The 20,676-nt window shown below is 36.0% G+C and overlaps 1 protein-coding gene across 2 annotated transcripts in view; it reads right to left on the minus strand.

Annotated features, from left to right (window-relative positions):
* exoc3l2b (exocyst complex component 3-like 2b) overlaps window positions 1–20,676 on the minus strand; it is a 63,808-nt gene that overhangs the window by 26,899 nt on the left and 16,233 nt on the right. For both annotated transcript variants that reach the window (XM_021472940.3, XM_021472941.3), the window contains exons 2-3: window positions 17,604–18,086; window positions 15,539–15,756 (exon numbers count right to left, since the gene is read on the minus strand). In XM_021472940.3, the coding sequence (XP_021328615.1) occupies window positions 15,539–15,756; window positions 17,604–18,086 (701 nt within the window). The remainder of the gene's footprint in view (window positions 1–15,538; window positions 15,757–17,603; window positions 18,087–20,676) is intronic.

Raw genomic sequence — 20,676 nt, forward strand, 5'->3', positions numbered from 1 at the left:
AGAATAAGCTATTCAGGGTTTACGCCCATCGATGCCTAATTGATAGAGACAAGATGAGTAAAGAGCTGTTGAACAGTACAGCCGCAGTGGCGCACCTTGTAAGGCGCACAGCTTCATCCTTTGATGCGATTAATTATAGACTCGGTTCGAATCCACCATCAGCTAAACTCGTGCTACTTTTTTTCTCTCCATTACATATCAGATTGGAAATTGATTTATTTTTAACAGGAAGGAAGCATTTTTTTAAAAATAATGCAAATGTGATATAAAGTCACAAGTGTCTCGTGGGTATTTAATAATGTTTAGCCTTATAGGTGCCTCCCTCTCTGCAAAAACTATATTGCTCAGATAACTGTATTTCCTCTGAGCAAAAAATCGCGATCACATATTAATATTATTATTATATTTAAACTGCCTTTTTTTCGTTAACTAAACAGAATACTGTAATTGGTCAAGCGCGGAAACGTCAGTTTTGTAATAACCCGCACTAAACTGAGCGGACTTTAGTGCAACGTTATATCTGTCATAGATCAAAAATGAGTGGACAAGTGGATTTAGCAAACGCGAGAGAAAGAGAAGAGGAGGCATCTTTATTGAGGCATTTTCCATACACACCATCTTTAAACAGACCCTTGATAAGGAGAATGAGGGTACAGAAGAAGACGTTATTGTATCTTTAAATGATGAGATAGCATTAACCAGGCGGAGGAGGCTAACGGCAGCGCAGCGCGGACTGGATTCATCGTGTGAGAGACAGACAGAAAAGGAGAGAGAGAGGGAGAGAGAGAGAAAGAGAAAGGCCCAGAAGAGGAGAGAGACGGGAGAGAAGAGGTATAGTGTGTGTGATTTTGGATACTTTTAGGTTTATAATCAAGTCTTCATCACCAGAAGAGTAGAGAAAATACAGGGAGAGGAGGAGAGAGACAGTAAATCAGTGTTTGTATAATGAAAGACTCAGATTCATAGAACTCAGATTCATAGAACTGGATTGGAGAAGCATTGTGCGTTATATGCCATGGCAATAATATGCTTTATAAGTTTGTAAAAGCAATACATTAAAATACCCTTAAAAAAAATAAAAATAAAAATAAATTTATATATATATATATATATATATATATATATATATATATATATAGTTTTATTAGTATTTTTAGTCAATGCTTTGAAAAATAAGTTAAATCTTTGTAGACTATAAATACATATGTACTATATATCATTTATTTAAATATGTGGGTAACAAATTATAGATTCATTTTATTTAAAAATTATTATATTATTCTTATTTTTTAAATTCAACTACAGGGGTGCGGCCAGTTAGGGGGCCTTACAAGACAATGTGCCCAGGGGCCCCTGAGTTCTTAATCCGGGCCTGCTTATGATTGTGGGACTTTTATCTGCCAATGTTTGATTTTTAACTCTACATTGAGCTTCATTGAATTTTGTAGTTTGAGCCAACACATTGTATACTAATTACATAGTATGCTTAACACAGGTGAGTGTGCATGACAAACCACCTGTTGAAATACTCTTCTCTCTCTCTCTGTGACAAACTCAAGCACTTAGTTCTCTGAGCACTAATGGTTCCTTTGTTTATGTCACACTTCTGGTGTATATTGCCTCTTCTACTTGAATCGCTGAATGCCTCTTCCACTGTAAGTCGCTTTGAAAAAAAGAGTCTGCTGAATCACTAAATGTACTAATGAAATAAAATAAAGCGGCATAGTGGCTCAGTGGTTAGCACTGTCGCCTCAAGGCAAGAAACTCGCTGGTTCAAGTCCTGGCTGGGCCAGTTGGCATTTTTGTGTGGAGTTTGCATGTGTTGGCATGGGTTTCTTTTAGGTGCTCCGGTTTCCCCCACAGTCAAAAGACATGCTCTTTAGGTGAATTGACTGTAGCTTATGAGTTTGCATGTAGATGTGAGTGTGTATGAGTGTTTCCCAGTACTGTGTGGCAGCTGGAGAGGCATCCTCTGGGTAAAACATATGCTGGAATAGTTGGCGTTTCATTCTGCTGTTGTGACCCCTGATAAATAAGGAATCAAGCCAAAGAAAAATTAATGAATGAATGGAATCTGCAAATCTGCAAAATTGCATAAAAAAGTACTTGCAGCTCATTATCAGGTTTTTGTAGCATAATTTACATGAATGATGCAGATAATATATTTTTCAAATGATTAAATATGTCCTTATGATAAGTTTTCAGAGATGTCAAGGTCCCAAAACTATAAATAAACTGTTAATTAATTAATATTTTAGTTAAATTATCATATCTATTTTAAAGTATAACTACTTTTGTTAACTTTTAGCATTTGTTTAGTAATTATTTCCCTTTCTAATTAAAAAAATATTAATTTTTTAAATCAGTGAAGATGTTTAATTCAAATTTCGACTCTGCTATCATAGAAACAATTACATTTTAAAACACTTTAAAACCATTATTTGAAATCGTAACAATATAATCAGTAATCACTTTCAATCCAAGTCAGATCAAATAAATGCAGCATTAGCGACAATAAGAGATGTCTTTCAAAAGCATTAAAAAAAAATCATACTAACCCCAAACCTTTAAACAGAAGTATGTATTTGAATGTATTTGTGTTGAATGACAGGCCACAATATTGTAAAAGCAATGATCCAGATGTTGAAAGCCATGTAGTTTAAACGATTGTATCCCACAGTCATTAAAATGCGGAGCGGAGCCAGTAACTGAGCTGAGCTGTGCGGAGGATAACACTAGCTCTTTGTTTCCAGACAGTCTCACGCACTAAATTCATAGCGTGGACTCGAGCATATTTTACTTTACTTAAGCATGGTCATGTCACCACCCTTCCTTAATGAAAACCACAGGGACTCAAGTGTTGCCTTTTAAGGGCACGTATGGCACATATGCTAGACATATACCCCCATCACGACTTCCAAGAGGAGGTAATGCTGTTTGCTTTTGGCCGAGGATTTGAAAGGGTGGAGGCCTGACAACCAACTCAACTGAAAAGATCTGACTAAGCAAGATATCGGCTAACATACAGCCATCACACCTGCACAACCAACACCTCTCAGTAGGACCAATCAGCCGTTACAAGGAAAAGATTAGCCCGGGTTCTGGGAATGTAATGCAATATGATCTGTTCTTTGTCATGCCACAGGTTCTAGACCATTTTTCATTAACCCTCTGTGTTTTGTCTTTAAAACCCTTCTGTTAAAGCGGAGAAGGAGAAAATAAGGAACTTGAGGAACAGCAGTGCAGAGAAACTCCCTCACATTTAGACACTTTCCTCATTTAATGCTCAGCATGTGCAGAGTAGACATATTTTCCCCAGAAGTGAAATATTTAATATAAGGAGGGCGATTGTATTTCCTGCCTTTGCCTTAGTAGAGCAGATGGGTCTAGAAATACTTGCCGGTATGCGAGTCAGAATTCCACATTTTGAATGCTGAGAGCTTTATTTTGTTGTACCGAATTGCTGGGTTGAGCCTACTGTGTCAATTTTTTTCATTCTCCTCCTTTAGAGAGCAGTTTTTTTTCAATGCCATCTGAATTGATGTATATCTTTATTAAAATGAAGGTTTGTACATGGTTCAATATATTTTAATATATTTAGTAAACTTATTTACTAATTGAATTGGCAAAATTCTAGTGGGGACTTGTAGAGAAACTTGTTCATAATTTTATCAGAAGGGTGGATTAATGTAATGGACTCCTCACTGGCCTTCCCAAAAAGACAGACAGTTGCAGCTCATCCAGAACGCTGTTGCCAGGATTTTGACTAGAACCAGAAAATTAGAGCACATCACACCTGTCCCCATGTCTTTTACTTTTACTTGGCTTCCAGTTACAATCAGAATAGATTTTAAACTATTATTACTTGTCTATAAATCACTAAATGGCCTAGGACTTCAATACATTACAGACATGCTCACTGAATACAATCCTAACAGATCACTCAGATCAATAGGATCAAGTAAATTAGAAATTCCAGGAGTTCAGTCAAAGCAGGGTGAATTAGCTTTCAGCTACTACGCCCCCTGCTGCTGGAATCAGATTCCAAAAACGATCAGATGTGCTCCTACATTAGGTACATTCAAATCAAGACTGAAAACACGTCCGTTTAGCTGTGCCTTTACTGAATGAGCACTGTGCTACGTCCAACAGATCGCCGTTATGTCTTTCTGTACTTTTTTATTCTTTTATAACCCGTTTTAACACAATTTAACCCGTTTATTATCTGTTTTTTTTAATCTTTTAATTCTTTTTATTTTCTTCTTTCTTTTATTCTTGTTTATGTAAAGCACTTTAAATTACCATTTTGTATTAAACAAAATAAAGAATAAAAAATTATCAACTTTTGGGAAGTATGTTTTACTCATAAAAGGCCATGCAAAAAACAACATAATTTATATATTTTTTTCAATTAAATTAAATTCATGTTTATTTCTATAGCGCTTTTACAATGTAGATTGTGTCAAAGCAACTTAACAAAGAAGTTCCAGTAAACTGAAACTCTGTCAGTCTAGTTTTCAGAGTTAAAGTTTACAAGTGATGTAGAAGTATGTTTTTTGTTTATTTATTAGTGTAACTAATAAATAATTATTATGGAATGGTTTATCTGCAATAGATGTTGAAGAATTGTTTTTTATTTAATTTATTTAGGCTTTTTTCTTGGTATTTTGCATTGATGTATATTTGTAATTTCTTCAATAATACAAACGTGGCATTTTTATGCAGAAAACAAATAAACCTTAAACCTTATTTTATTAGTAAGTTATTGATCATTTAACATAATGCAAAGGAAAAAAGTAAATCAAACAGCGTTATATGGTTTTCTGGAGTGTCAAACAGTATTCAAGTACAGACATCAAATAATCAAATTTAATGTAAAATAACAAAGTATAGACTTTATTGTATTAATAATTACGTAGAATTATTGTTTGATTAAGTTACAAATGTTGTTATTTTTAGTGCCTGAATGCTTCAATCTCTTTTGAAATGCCTTTAAAACACATACAAATGATAAACTTTCACTCTGTTTTGGTTAAACTTTGGAGTTACTCCACAAATCTCATGCATTCTTAACTGTGGTGCTGATCACCTACATTCCAAAGCAACATTGCATATCCTGCGATGTGACTATTGCAGATGCACACATTGCGTTATCGATGCTGAAACAATATATTATGCAGTCCTAGTTCAAATGTTTTAAGGAAAAATGTTTTGGAAACATTAGCTCAGCACCAGCTCATATTTCGACAACACACTGGCATGAGAACTATACACACAGTGGACAGATATTCATTTCTGTTATCAGTTTCAATAATGCCATTTTTTGACAGATCGAGTATCGGTCCAACAGGTCTGATCTAAAGAAATTCTGTGCAACGATATGGCTGCTATTGTTAAACATTATAAAAGCATCATAAAAGTTTCTGTTCAATACATTAAAAAGATCTTCACCAAGGGCTTATCAAGACATTGAATCAAGTTCAGTCAGTGTTTTGTGTTATATCTGCATTATCGTTGTCACTAATAACAAAGGGTTTCTAAAATCTATAGTATAGACCATTAAGTCAATCCGGAAATATTAACCTATGTGTGAGTTACAAATAATCTAGTATTTATGTTAAAAACTCTGGTTAACTCTAGTAATATACTAGTTCTAAATGTAGTATTTTCAGGAAAGTCACATGGTGTCACAACAAGAGAAACGTCATGAACGTCTATCAAGTGTGTGTTTACATAGAAAGACAACAGAAATATAAGACACTATCCCATGTTGTGTGCACATAAGCTGTGCACAAAGGCTGATTTAAGGCTGATTTACACTTGAACTGTACTACTTCGCTTGAGTGCACGCGGCAAATGTGACGTCATTGCGATGTTTGCAGAAGTTCGATTTGGGTGCACGCAACATAATTTCATCTGGCAGAGGGCACAACTTTTTCGAGACTCGTGCTAACAGTTCACATTTTATTTGAGTTGAAAATGAATCACTTTAAAGAGATTTTGTCTGAAACAGACATCTTTATGATCTGTCCATGCATGACCAGATGGCCAATAATTTGGCTAGAAATTGCAACAGCAGTGGAAAAGATGAAAGTTTTTGTAAGAAAGTTTAGAAAAACTTGAGGGATAAGTTTGTTAAAACCAAGAAGGCCATAGCAAAAGTGGAGACCCAGAATATGCTTTTTTCACCATTCAGGTTTACACTGATGTATAGGTTACAATTTTGAATTTAAAACAATTTTACAGTTACAAAACTAAAATAAAATAACACAATTTTTTGATAACTGGAAAAGAATATTTGAACTTATCAGTTTACAATAAACTAATGTCCTGTCAGTCAGCGAAGGTCCTCGACGCGGCGCCAGGCGAAAGTATAAATCAGCCTTATTAAATCACCCTCCCATATAAACAAACCTGAGCAGTGATTGAATGCAAGTTGTCCCCCAAAATCAAACGTTGGAGTAAATTTTTTAATAATTTTTTGAACGCAATGGTTGGATTTGTCCCTATATTACACTAATTTAGACTCAAACAACCCAGAGTTTTATAGAATATAATTATATTCCAGAAAATGGCAGTTGCATCTGTCCACCTTTGACCAAACAGTGAGCTGCAAATGTAAACCGACTATACTTTTATTTGGAGTATAAATCCATGTTGAGTGACTTCTGGCTCAATTAGATGAAGTAGTTTTCAAAGTGACGACTGGGCTCGCCTGTCACTGGAGACCTTAGGTCAGGATGCGAAACCATGACATGAGCCTTTCTCTAGACAGAACAGTCCCACTCCCTTCTTAATTTATTTGGACATGGCCAACGTCAACAGAACAAACTTAAACTGGACCATTTGAAAAACACATACTCCGCCTTAGATTGAGTGCAACCCTGCCCTCGCTTGAAGCTTGTTGGTTTATTTAAAATGCATGAACAAATCCTCCTGCCAAATGCCGGACAATAGCTGGATAAGGTGGAAGTGTTGGATATTCCCTTTTTACGAGTGACTCTGCCAGTTGGCATGCAGGAATATTTGCTATCATAAATGTGAAAGCATTGATTGCGAACGCTCCACTCGATACTGTTTCCATGGTGTCCAATGGTTCTCAGCTGTAGTTATGGCTTATGGTTGGAGGTTGCGGGTTGTAATTTGGTGAGGTCTGGAAATCATTCACTAGGACGAGGGGTAGACGCCCTTCTATATGGCTTCTTTTATCAATCCGATGTCGTCTTACGCTCTGCCAATCCCGAAGACAATCCAACACATTCAGTCATGATAGATACCAGCCTCACAAACGCAATGTAGACCTTGCTCTCTGAACTCACAACGGTGCAACAATGAGGTTAGGTTGCAACATGTTTTGTGTTCCAAGAACAATTTGCTTCAAACCGCTTCGAACTGTTGTGACATCATGGAAAGCAGTGTTTTTAGTAAAAGGTGCCATAGAATTTATTGATTCAATACGTTAACTTACTCTCTGATATCTACATAGTGAGTATATGGCTTAGATAAGAGTAAAACTATAAGAAAATTATTCATATTCTGATTTATTAGCACAGGATTTACCCATAGAATGACAAGCTCATGAATATTAATGACCTCTGCTCTGACATAGTTAAGTTTGTGTCAGCGTCTGAGGCACACACACACTCAAAGCGCAATGTGCTTTGAAATACACACATGCCAATTAAGTATACTTCAATCATAAAAACATATTTGAACAAATTTAGTAGATTCCTTGTTCATTCACTCATTCATTCATTATTTTCGGCTTCACCCTATGGTCTGTGTGGGTCCTAACGCCCCAGTAGAGAAGGGGATGTTTTACTGTTAAGGCTGGTTTATACTTCTTTGTCGAGCGATCGCCGTGACTCACGGTACATGCCTTGCGTGTAGTCATGCATTTACACTTCTGCGTGATGTTTATGTTGCTCTGCAATAACACTTCCTAAATGCTAGCTGTTTGTCTCATTCTGAGGTGAGAACCAGTGGATGTAAAAACAACTTTAATCAATAGGTAAACAAAACAAAAGTTTCCATCTGGAGCTCCTTTACAGGACTCAACACTTGTAAACACTAGCTCCAACTGGTTTGTGCAGCTCTCAGCCCCACCCATCAGTGATACCAAGCCAACTAATCACAGAGCTTGTGCTATACGTCGTCGCAACGTGTACATTTTCTAAGAGGTGAGCGTCAAAGTCGATGTCAGCCACAGCCAGGGGTATGCGAATACCTATTCACTTGACGCAGAAGTATAAATCATCCTTTAGACTTTGGGATTAGAAGTTAAACCAAAGTCCTGACTCTCTGTGGTCATTAAAAATCCCAGAATTTCAAATTTACCCACTGGTCACTGTCCATCATGCCCTCTTAACCATCCCCATATAATAAGTGGCTTTATCTCCTCGCCACCACTAAGCTCGAGTGCAGTCAGAATATTTGCCATTGCGCCATCAAGGTGGATGCTGCACACTGGTGGTGGAAGAGAAATTTCTCAATTTCCCCCCAAAAATGTGCAAAGTACTTTAAGAACCCAGAAAAGCACGATATAAGTGTAAGGAATTATTATAATCTATATGTCTCAAAGTTTGTGTTCAGAGGACAAGCCGTGATGAAATGGCCATGCTCTACAATACCATTGTCGTTTTCATAAATAGAGTTCCACGTACATAAGTAAGCATGATACATTCATTCATTCATTCATTCATTCATTTTTTTTCAGCTTAATCCCTTTACTTAACTTATCCAGCATATGCTTTTATGCAGCGGATGTCTTTCCAGCTGCAACCCATCTCTGGGAAACATCCATACACACTCATTCACACTTGTACAGTACAGACAATTTAGCCTTCCCAATTCACCTGGGGCCTCGTGTACGAAGACTTGCGTGGAAATCATACTAAAACATTGCGTACGCACAAAGCTGTAAATGTGTATGAGTATGCTAATGGCTCTACTTTGGCAAAACCCAATGAAAAAGCAATGGCAAAATCAAGCAAGAAGAGAAACTTTGAACAATGTGAATTGGAGGTGCTGCTTTCGGAGGTAGAATGGAGAAAAGCGGTGTTATTTGCAAGTCTGTTCTCCGGTATTAACAACAAAAGAAAAAAATAGAGTGGGAGAGTTTAGCTGATGCGGTTAACACAGTTGGGTCTGAACATATCGCACTGAGTGAATTAAAAAGGAAATAGTGTGGTTTATAGGTGTAAAATGTTGCAGCACCTTAAGCAGTCTCAGTGGCGCAGCTCGTAAGACGCATGTCAACATGTTTTGACACGTTCGAGCATGAACTCGGATCGAATCCAGCATCTAATGAACTCTTTCTTCTTTTTTTCCCCGCTACATATCAGATTTTGCCAACTATTTATCACGAGAAAGACAAGTAGGAATCATTAATAAGTTTGTGCATCATATTTTATTTGCACATTTATTGAATGGAAATGTTTCTGATTCATGCATGCAAATTCATCTTCAGATAGTGTCTTTATAGCAATGTGCGTGCAGTAGATAGCTCAGATTACATTGGGAAAACAGGCGACCGCTGCAAATTGTGCTTTAATGTTTAGCTGGTCAACTGTATGGTATGGAAACCTTATATACCTGCTAAATGAACCCGTCTCATACAGCTGCCATTGCAAGGCTTAGACACTTTGTAGAGAGGAATTTAACACAACTGCCTCTAGGAGTCGCCAATGGAAATTAAACAGACACGCACAAAAAATGTGCGTACGCCAGGCAAGAAGCTGGCGTGGAGCTGCGCACATTCCCACGTTCAGTTCATCGTTAGTAAATCCAAACGTGAGCGATTCTGAGCGTAAAACCTGGCGTACGCAAAGTTTTTGCGCGTACGCAGCGTTGATACATGAGGCCCCTGTTGCGCATGTCTTTGGACTTGTGGGGGAAACCGGAGCACCTGGAGGAAACCCACGCTAACAAGGGGAAAACATGCAAACTCCAAACAGAAATGCCATCTGAACCAGCTGAGGCTCAAACCAGCAATCTTCTTGCTGTGAAGGCGAACGTGCTACCCACTGCACCTGCGGCTCGTTTGTGTTCTGACCACACTGCAGCCTGCAGCATAATACAACCTTAGATAAACTTTAAAACAAGGGAAAAAGGATTACTGTTGTAATCTCATTAGGAAATGTAAATGTTTCTTGACATATACAACAAATCAGCATATTCTGAAGGATCATGGGACATTTAATGATCTTATATAATATAAATTATACAATATTTTAAGTCTATTTAAATATTCAATTTTTTCATGGTGTGTATGTTTGTTTGTTTAGGAAAAGCATTGAAACTGGAAATATTTTGCCAAGTCTAAGTCAAGTGAAATCTGATCTTGTTTAGCTTAGGCTGACTATTGACAGTTGAAACACCATCTGCAAACAGAACTTACACCAGTTTTCTTGATTTTCTTGCATGTGCAGTGACCGGCATGCCAGGCAGTACACATTATTTGATGCGTTACTTCCTTATTTGAATGTTTCTCTATAATCGTTAAATGCATCACTGTGTAGATGTTAGATAAAAAAAGACTATTGTGTTGGATAATTAAAGCCTTGATTATCATTCATTCAGGAATGTGCTGCCACTTGAGAACAGCTGTAGATGGAGCAATCCTTTTTTTTGTCACAACACTTATGCAAAATAAATGGGAAGAATTATTTAAGCTCATCCTGAACCATTACCATTACCATAGAAAAGGTCACAAAACTGATACTAAGCATTGGAATTTTTTTTCCACATGACACCCAAATCATTGTGTGAAGAAAGGGCTCTTCGCCCAAATTGCAGATGGATTTTAAAGTGTCAAGTGGTCTCTTCAGCTGAATGAATAACTTGGAAACCCACATGACCATTAAAAGAGGTCAGCAGAAAGTTTCCCGTCACCATAATGTGACTAAATACACAAATAAAAAGTGATTTTTTTGCTGTGTCAGCTGCAACATGCAAAGCTGCAAGAATCACCCCCTCCCGCTTAAACAAAGCAAAGACATGACCAAACATGACACTTTGGGGCACATTCAGTTCCCTTTTGCTCAGATTCCTCTTTTATCAAGTTCCATGCTGCAGTTACGCAAGGGGAAGAGATTTATAGTTGTACATTTGACAGACCCCCAGCCCCTATACTGAAAATGCAGGCCCCCATACTATGGTAAGTATGATTAGATGTAAAAAAAATCCTTCAAAATGAGCTAAAACGCATGCCGCTCTGACAGTCATGTTCTGCGATTATCAATCTTGCTGCAAAATTTAGCTCCAGCCTAGAGCTCTAATCAAACCCATCTGAACCTGCTAATTAAGGTCTTGCTTAAAAATGACAGGCACTTTTGTAAGAGGAGAGCTGAAATTCAATTCTAATAGGTTGAGCACACTGTGAACTCTGTTGACAGTTTAACAAATGCATCAGAAACCACTAACACTTGTGTGTGTGTGTGTGTGTGTGTGTGTGTGTGTGTGTGTGTGTGTGTGTGTGTGTGTGTGTGTGTGTGTGTTTATATAAATATTTAGAAAATAGTCCTATGGATGTAGCAACTAGCGTTGCTAGGCTGTATTAAAGGAATAGCTATCCCAATAATTAAAATTAATTAACCATTTACTCACTCTTAAGTTTAATTTTAAACAGTAGCTAATAGCTATGCTTCCATCCACCTAGTTTTTATGCACATTTTGGATATGCGCATAAAAAAGTTGATGGAAACGTCAAGATGCACATAAATTAAAAAAATATCCATAAAAACATATGAGCATAACTGAGTAGGATAACCTTTTAATTTGATAAGAAAAAATGTGCATAAACTACTATGGAAACTTTTTTACCAAACAAATTTCAGTATGCGCATAAAAAGGTCACGTGATTTTGTTATTAGAGATCATGTGATATTAAAAATGTGTGTGAATGGCTAAACCAGCTTCTGAGCACACTGTAAAACATCTGAAATGTTGTTTTGGTCATTCTAAAACGCCTTAACCATTTCAGTATTAGTGTCATTTTATTATTAGTTACCTTTAGAATTGTCAAGAGTGTCAGTACTCCACATCTGACGCCTTTGAATGCCACCACATATTTATTGCGTGTCAGCATACTGCCTTCAGAGGCACAAGCATAGACTGTAAAAGATATGGACGTAGTATCTGTGAAGTCACCCATAGGTTTCCAAAGAACACAAAAGAAGCTGCAAGTTGGCGTGGCCAACCGTCGCCAGTTTGTAGGCGCTACATCGCACCAACCGGGGGATACCAAACAAGGGCAAAGAGGCGGAGTGTGAGCGAAGCTACAGACGCCTGCTAGCATTTTGCTTAGATGGGCTTTTCTTTGGGAGAAACACTTAATACTTCATTACCTGTGACTCTTTTGTGTTCTGACCACATGCTTGGTTGTACACTATATCAATAAAGTGTTTAGACTTTAAAAAACACTGTTGTAATAGATTGAGCCACTAAACATTGTTGTTATGATGCTTTTCTAGAGGAGGAAAATGCTAATTACTTCCAAACACTTTAAATATAGTCTGTGTTAGTAAATGCAAGGCTATTTATGAAACCCAGGCATAACACTGTATGACAACGCTTCAGATGAATGTTCTAGAGCTTACAGCTAATAAATCTACCAGATTCTGGAGTGCAATCAAGTTGTAAAAAATATATATATAAATGATAAATGATCTTAAATAAAAGAAATACATTTATAGAGATGGTATAAGTATATAGTTTCACTCACCTGAAAAATGGAGGTAACTTGAATGGTTAAGTGCACAATTAAGTGCACACAGCATGCCATTTTATCTGATAAGTGTAAGAAATAATTCCAAAACGCAACTGACTGTGTAAAGCCACATAAAACAAAACAAAAAAACATGTATATGCTGAGTTCAGCGACTAATCAGCCGGAATCAGCTGAGATGACGTGACAGCGACCAGCGAGACCTAGCTGTCTCTCAATTAGCCACGCCCTTAATTATGCAGACTTAACAGAACTTAATATAAACAAAATGAATGAGTTTTAAAAAAAATTCACCCCCTCACGGTTGTCATGAAGGGTAATATTATTATTTAAACCAAAAATAATCTTTGTACCAGGCTGTTTACACCTTTTTTTCTGCTGTAAAGTCAGCTATTTTAACAGTGGGGTCAATAGAAATTTGCTCTATTATGGAGCCAGGACTAGAGAAATTTCGATGAATTGCAGTTTACTTCCGTATTTGAGCGGTAGGTTGCCGCTTGGGTGCAAGTTATTTATTAAATAAAGAAAAGATTCACACAGCTTCTCCTACCACAGCAAATTCGATTTTTACTTTTGATATTTGGCGCCAGTCAATCAGGAAGTGATTATTTAGTTCTCTTTGACCACTTGGAAGAAAGCGCTGCTTTATTAGCACATCTTTTATTGGATATTCCAGTTGTGCGCATAAATTTAATTTGCATCTTTGGATGGAAACATAGCTATTGACATTCATAATAGGGAAAAATACAATGGAAGTCAATAGCTATCAATTCTAACATTTAATATATCTTATGTGTTTGAAAGATCAAAGTAACTCATACAGCTTTAGAATAAGTTGAGGATGAGTAAATTATGATTATTTGGTAAACTATCTCTAATTTAGAAGCCTTTTCTATGCTTTAACACTAACATTTGTGCATGTATTCCTTAGCCAACAAGAGTTTGCAAGCTGCTGCCAGTTTTGAACCTTATCTCTCTTGGTCTTGAAGTAAAAAGCCTGAAACCTGAGCATTCAATCATGTGCAAATTCCTGCTTAGCATGTGCCATGTTCATGCAGGTCAAGCTAAACAACTGAGGTACTGTACAGCCATGGTCGGGAACAAGCATTAAAGATAAATGCTTTGATGAACAGTAAGTTCAGATGATGAATCAAAGCTTTCCTCACCATTTTCCATCGTTAAGTTGCCACTGTAATAAATAATTAGCATGTAGAAAGTTTTGCTAAGTATAAAAGCATCTTTAATTCGTTGTTCCTCATAAAAAATATGTTTGTTCTTGTTAGACTATAAACTTTGTCACACACATGGGGACTGTATCTGTAGCCTACTTAGGAATACATTCCTGAAACAATTGTAAAATGCCCACAAATTAGCAAGAACAAATGCTGAAGTTTGATACTGTTGCCTTGATCTTATACTTCTACATTTTATTTACAATTTTAGTGGTGCAGATAATAACTTTGGGGAAGATTTTTAATGTTTTTTATTTCTGTGATGCCGGCACTGATTATGAAATTTCAAAGAGAGACATTTGCAAAAAATTGTTCAGCACAACTATGATGAATATGCCAAAGATTATTCATGACTGCCACATTACACGGACAAAATTTTAAACAATTACAAAACAAAGTCGTAAATCACAAAATCACCAAGGCCTAGAAGAAAGTGATATACTGTTGTTATATCATGTATTTTTGGTAAGATGGAATAATAACAAACACATTGTATTTTACACCTGGTCACTTCTTGATTTTTTTTCTGTGATCGGATAGGTATCTGATCAACATCAATATGGCAGGTGTAAATGTCATTCGAGAAGGATATACATCTGATCACTTCAGAAGGTGGTTTCCAGGTGAAACTGGACAGGCCTAGATGCATCTGGTTGCTGAAACCATGTTTATAAATTTTACTTCTCCAAAATAAAAAAACATTAAAGCAAGAGTGCACGTGTTGTGGTCAGATACACAAGCACAAATGCATAAGCATTTGCCTGTGAAATGATTGAATTCAATTGTTAAATTAACATCAGATTGCAGAATTAACACATAGCACACACCTGAGACTATTTATAATAATAATAGAACAATTGTTTTGTTTTTGTTTTGTTATATATCACAAATGAAACCCTTTACTGTTCGAATGACGTCTTGCATGTATCTGTATGGCACAAACAGATGTTTCACTTAGTCTATAATAAAAGTAATCATGGAGCCCACCTTGTGCACTTCTAATGGTGTTTTATAACCTAAAATTATTTGAATGCCAAACAAGATATATAGCTTACGTTTCTGTGAAGAATCATTCATTCATTTTATTTTCGGCTTAGTCCTTTTATTAATCTGTAAATAATAATTTAATAAAATGTAGTGTATCTGATGCTTTAGATAACGTAACCTAAATAAATTTGCATCTAAAGTGGGATTCGAAGATCAGAATCAAATCTGTTTAGTGGAGACACATTTATGTGGTCAAATGAGATGGGGAAAAACATGAAGTGACCAGGTGCCAATAGGCCCATAGACAAAAAAGTAAAAACACAAATAATTACATCAAATTCGTAATATTTAAGGTCCCATTAGCATAATTAATGCAAAAATTTTTTAAGCAAAACATCTTTTATTGTCACTAGTGTAGAGATGTATAAAGCACTGCTCATTATGCTGGATTCACACCAAATGTAGAATAATTATTCGTGTTGAGTATGTTACATACAATGTCAATGCAAATGCGTAAATAGAGGCGATTTACCGTCATGTAATGTTGATTTACCTAAATGTCTACTGTATGATTGAGAAGTTGACTGTGTACCTGACAGTGGCTCTCTGGGTTTGACCTCGGGCACCTCCTCCACCGGCTCTTCCTCTGGTCCCTGCGATGAGTGATCCTGTAGGGACTCCCTCTTCATCTTGCCCTTGCCCACCATCTTCAAGAAGGATAGACGACGACTAGTGGAGTCAGCATCAGTTTCTGAACAAAGTTCACCATTGGTCAAACTCTCTTTACGATCTTTACACCTTCCGGCCATTCTGTAGGAAGAAGAAAGAATATGAGGTCAATCATCATTTACATTTAGATTTAACAGTTGCTGTTGTTTGCAAGACTTTGCATTGAGTTTTGCAATACAGTTTTGTGTATTTCTTTGGAATTGTCTCTTGTACTTGATAATTATTGGGTCAGCACTAAAAAAAGTACATAGCAGATAGCACAAAAACATAAGACTTTTTGATAGCTAATAGACACAAAACTTAAGGCTTTGAAGCTAGAGTGTCTACAGAATATCTGGTGAAAGTAAATTAAATAAATGTATAAATTTCAATTATTTACAAATGTGTTTTACTCCAATTTGTCTTTACTGGAACAGTTAAAGAATAAATAAGAACTGGGAAACACATCATACATTTTTTGCAGTAGTATGTATACGTATCTAGCGATATTTTCACAAGCGTTGGTACCTGAAGCCTTTTTTTCTATTCATTGTTCTCAAATAGATTAGAAATAAAGGATTTAACGATATATAAGCCATGAACTAAACCAAAGTGCTATGAGGTATATCACAACAAGGATGAAAATTGGAAAAAAATACAAATGTAGTTACTTTAACATTAACTATTTGTTTACTCTCATATAGTCAAGACCGGCATTATTCAAGCCCCTGGCGAAAAAAAAGACTTGTTTTGTTCAAATGTTAATAAAAAATACTTTTTTTCCAGAACTATGCCTCTTGTAGATCGTCTTATTATCTTTTGGGAAAAACCTGTGTCATTTCCAGTCCAAAAAAAAAACTTGATGGTTGAATAAAAGTAATTTTAAGCCAGAATTTGTGACTTACTAAATATATATGTAGCTAAATATATTTCAACATATATGTACATATTTGAAATTCCAGTGTTTGATAAAATATATAGGTTGCATATATGACATATTATGTAAATATCCAAACATGAATGGCAGTTTGCCATATGTCAGATATCAATAGGCACTGTAAAAAATGCTGATTTCTGGATTGAACCCATTCACCCTGGACTGAATATAAAACAATTAACTCAAGAATTATGTGTCAGCTCATTTTAAAAAAGTAGTTCAAACTAGTAGAAAAAAATATTTTTTGATTGGAGAGTGTCTTTTGCATTTATATAGTAGGTAGAACTAAAGAACTTCTCTTGGCATGCTTTGCTAGAAACAATTCTGACGTAGTTTTCTGTGTTAATTTCCCAATTAAAAATGATTGTTCTTATAATAAATTAGCAACCTCAAATCACAAAGCATATCTGTCTTTAAAGGTTTATGAGTTATTGTTGTCCCAGTTGAAAAGAGTTGAGTTTTTATATCCAGAACCCAGTGCTTAGCATAACTGAGTACACCCATTTCAGAAGTTAATATTTGTATCCATTTCTCAGTAAATATCGGTCATACATTTTGGTGCATTTAAACAGAGCAGATTTATTAAACAGATATATTTAATATTTTATTATTGTTATATTATAATATTATAGTCACCAAAGATATTTAAAAATTGAAAGATAATACAATTACATTAAAGCAAAATAGTGCAAAAACTAATTACAACCTACAAAATTTCATTTTCTTTGTTTCTCTTGAATTTTGCTCTTTTTACATTTTTTATTTAATATTATTCCCTAACAATTAAATTAGATTGTATTAATTTTGGACCCTCATCATAAGTTATTTTGTTTGATTATCTTCATATTTAGGTTCAGTACTGACTAATCTAATGTATATGCACAAACATAATACTGTAAAGCTTCCTATAGAAAATATAAATTTAAATGAGAGTTTAGTGAGGAGTGTACTTATATGTGCTTATATATGCTGAGCACTGTATATGATCATTTCTCAACCCTATCCATCATACCGAAGCAAGCTTCCTTCTGAACTCCGTCTGCCCTTCTTCTTCCTCTCCATGGGCGAGGCTGAACCTATAGAGCCCTGTGGGGACGGAGTCTCCCTGCCTTTGCTCCTGCTAGACAGGCGCAGGTTCTTTCCCAGTTTGCCCAGAGTTTTGAGGGGTGAGACCCCCTTCATGCGCTCCAGTGTGCCTTTGATGGAGCCTCCCTTCCCCGATCCTCCACGTCGCACCTCATTGGCCTCGTTCTCATCTTCCTCATCCTCAAACGGGTTTCTGTCCCGGGGCACACGTCCATCTAGCAGTGAGCCTCCGTTGCTTCTGGGCCAGTCCTCATCTGAGCCAGGCTCCTCGAATGGATTGTGGTTAAGGCTCATTTTTCTGAGAATAAACTCGCTCCGCGTAGTCTCCAAATCCACGCTAAACCTGCCTCCCTTTAGCCGAGACGGGAGGTTCTTGAGGACTGGCATGGTTGCACTGGGAGGATGTATGCTAGAAGAGAGATAAAACCAGTAAATGCATATCTGTCAGAATCGTCACTACCAGTATGAACTTTATAAGGCATTGCAGAACCATTTGTGCTTCTGCAAACAGGAAATTACTGCCACACGCGCCAGTACACTGGCATTCATCCATCGTGCTGATATGAGCTTTTACTTTTTATGAAAAAGTTCTTTGTTTTTTTCCAGTGTATAATACAGCTAAAATTACATAAAAATGCACACAGAAACGGACAATCTTTTGAAACAGTACATTTTGTGGTGTACACAGATTCTGCAAAAATGGCCCCAAAGTAACAGAAACTTGATGCCAAAATGCCACGCCAATTTTAATATAAGGGGGAAATAAATGCCGCTCACAATTAAAACAAATCTATTTTAACTTTCCTGATTAAAGTGAATAAAATTGCCATATGGGACCTTGATCTTGACTTCATTTAACAACATTTGGGGCCCTAACATACACCCGGCGCAATGTGGCGCAAGGTGCGACGCAATTGTTGTTTGCTAGTTTCAGCTTGGTGCAAGAGTCGTTTTGACATTTTGTGCCACGCTGCTTAAATAGCAAATGCATTTGCGCTCATATGTGCGCCCATAGGCGTTCTGGTCTAAAAAAGCAGGCGTGTTTTGGCACGTTGCTATTTTGAGAAACTATAATAGATCATATAATAGACCAAAACAAAGCCGATCTATTGTCCAGCGCAGAACGCGTTAGTTGTGCACCTCACTTACACACTGCTTAATACACACAAGATGTAGAGCAATACGCAAATATCTTTACATATGAATAGGGGTGGGCGATATGACCTAAAATTAATATCACAGTATTTTTCATCTTTTGAACGGTGACAGTAATATCACGGTATAAGCTGTTTTTTGTTTTTTTTTGGTACATTTTGGGAGGAGTAGCCTGTCCTGTCCCTTTAGTATGTAAATAAAGTTAATATTTGTATAATATAATAAGTAAATGGTATAGGTATCTTTAGCAAAAAGCGACATGGGAGAGAATTATGCATTCTCAACATATTTATTTTGCAAAACACCAAAAAAGAATTAAGGAGCACAAGAAAAATTTTAGGAGCACCCACCAAAAATGAATGAGCACTTTTAAAAATAGTATTTTAAAGGATTTATTGACTTTTAAAACAACATCAATTAGGACTAACGAAAACCAGAAACAATTATCTAACTAATGCTGAGATGATATTGATATTTATGTACAATAATTCCAATATATATATATATATATATATATATATATATATATATATATATATATATATATATATATATATATATATATATATATATATATATATATATATAAAATATAGAATATTACTGATGATGAAAATGACAATAATAGTAAAAATGAATTACATTTTCATGCTTCCTGTAGAATGTGCTTAAATGTGAGTTATCTTCTATAAAAAGTCTGTTACTTTATGAAATATAAATTTATGGTTTGCATCAAACAAAAATGGAGCATTGCAGTAATAAATATTTATTTTGCACAATTGTTTTTAAATGCATGTCAATTTAATAAATAATATTTCTGCTACAAAACAAATGAAAGACTATAATAAATCATTCAATTCATGCTGAAAGCTGCAAACAATCATCAGTAACTAAATAGCAAAATAATATACATCTCAAGAAAGAATCACAAAAAAAGTAAGAAAAGTCTCACTTCTGCCACTCTTTAAAGGTTTTGTTTTCGGTTTGTGTCATTTTAAATGCTCAGACTCGTTATGAGCTGATCTTCATTTTTCTGTGTTTGTGGTAAGCAGGCGAGTCAGCATTCTTGCGATGACCACCGGCGCAATGCCGCTTTTTGTAATGAGCCGCAGTTTCAGTGTAAACTTAGTAAAGGCAGGGAACATACCTATAACTCATTAAGACAATAAGCTCAACCTTTTTAGATCATGTGCCACGGCTCAAAGCGGATTTTCCGTCCTTATATTAGCAAAAGTGGATTCTTACATGCCCTAAAAGCGTTTGCACCCTGTGCTTTGCACTTTCCGCATGGACCGTCATAATAGAGCCCTTGATGTTAAATATATAGTTTGAAACTCTTTGGGCTCTATTTTAACAATCTAGATGCAAAGTCTAAAGCGGATGGCACAAAAGCATTAAGGATGTCTGAATCCACTTTTGCTATTGTAAGGATGGGAAAAATATGCGCTGCACCATGGCACATGGTCTAAAAGGGTATGCTTTTTCTCTTAATGAGTTATGGGTGTGTTTTGAGCATAACATGCATTAAACCAATTAGAGTCTTATCTCACATTTTCTTTAAAATTAATTTGCATCGAAACATGACGCATTTGCTATTTACATGGTGGACTTTGTTAGTGGAAAACCTGAACGCTTCACTAGTGAGAAAACAGTTAAATAAAAAATATGCAGCGTGAGGATAAAGAATGAACCTCCTCCATTCTGCCTCTTTACTTTTACTCTTTACTCCTTACTTTTGTGGATATGGAAACAGTGAAAACTCACTCCACTGAAAACATCCATTAGCCTACATTTAATTTTGTTTGTTAAGCACAAAGAATTGTTTTAAAAGTATTTCTTAATCC

Source organism: Danio rerio, chromosome 15, assembly GCF_049306965.1.
Source record: "Danio rerio strain Tuebingen ecotype United States chromosome 15, GRCz12tu, whole genome shotgun sequence".
Classification (NCBI taxonomy): domain Eukaryota; kingdom Metazoa; phylum Chordata; class Actinopteri; order Cypriniformes; family Danionidae; genus Danio; species Danio rerio.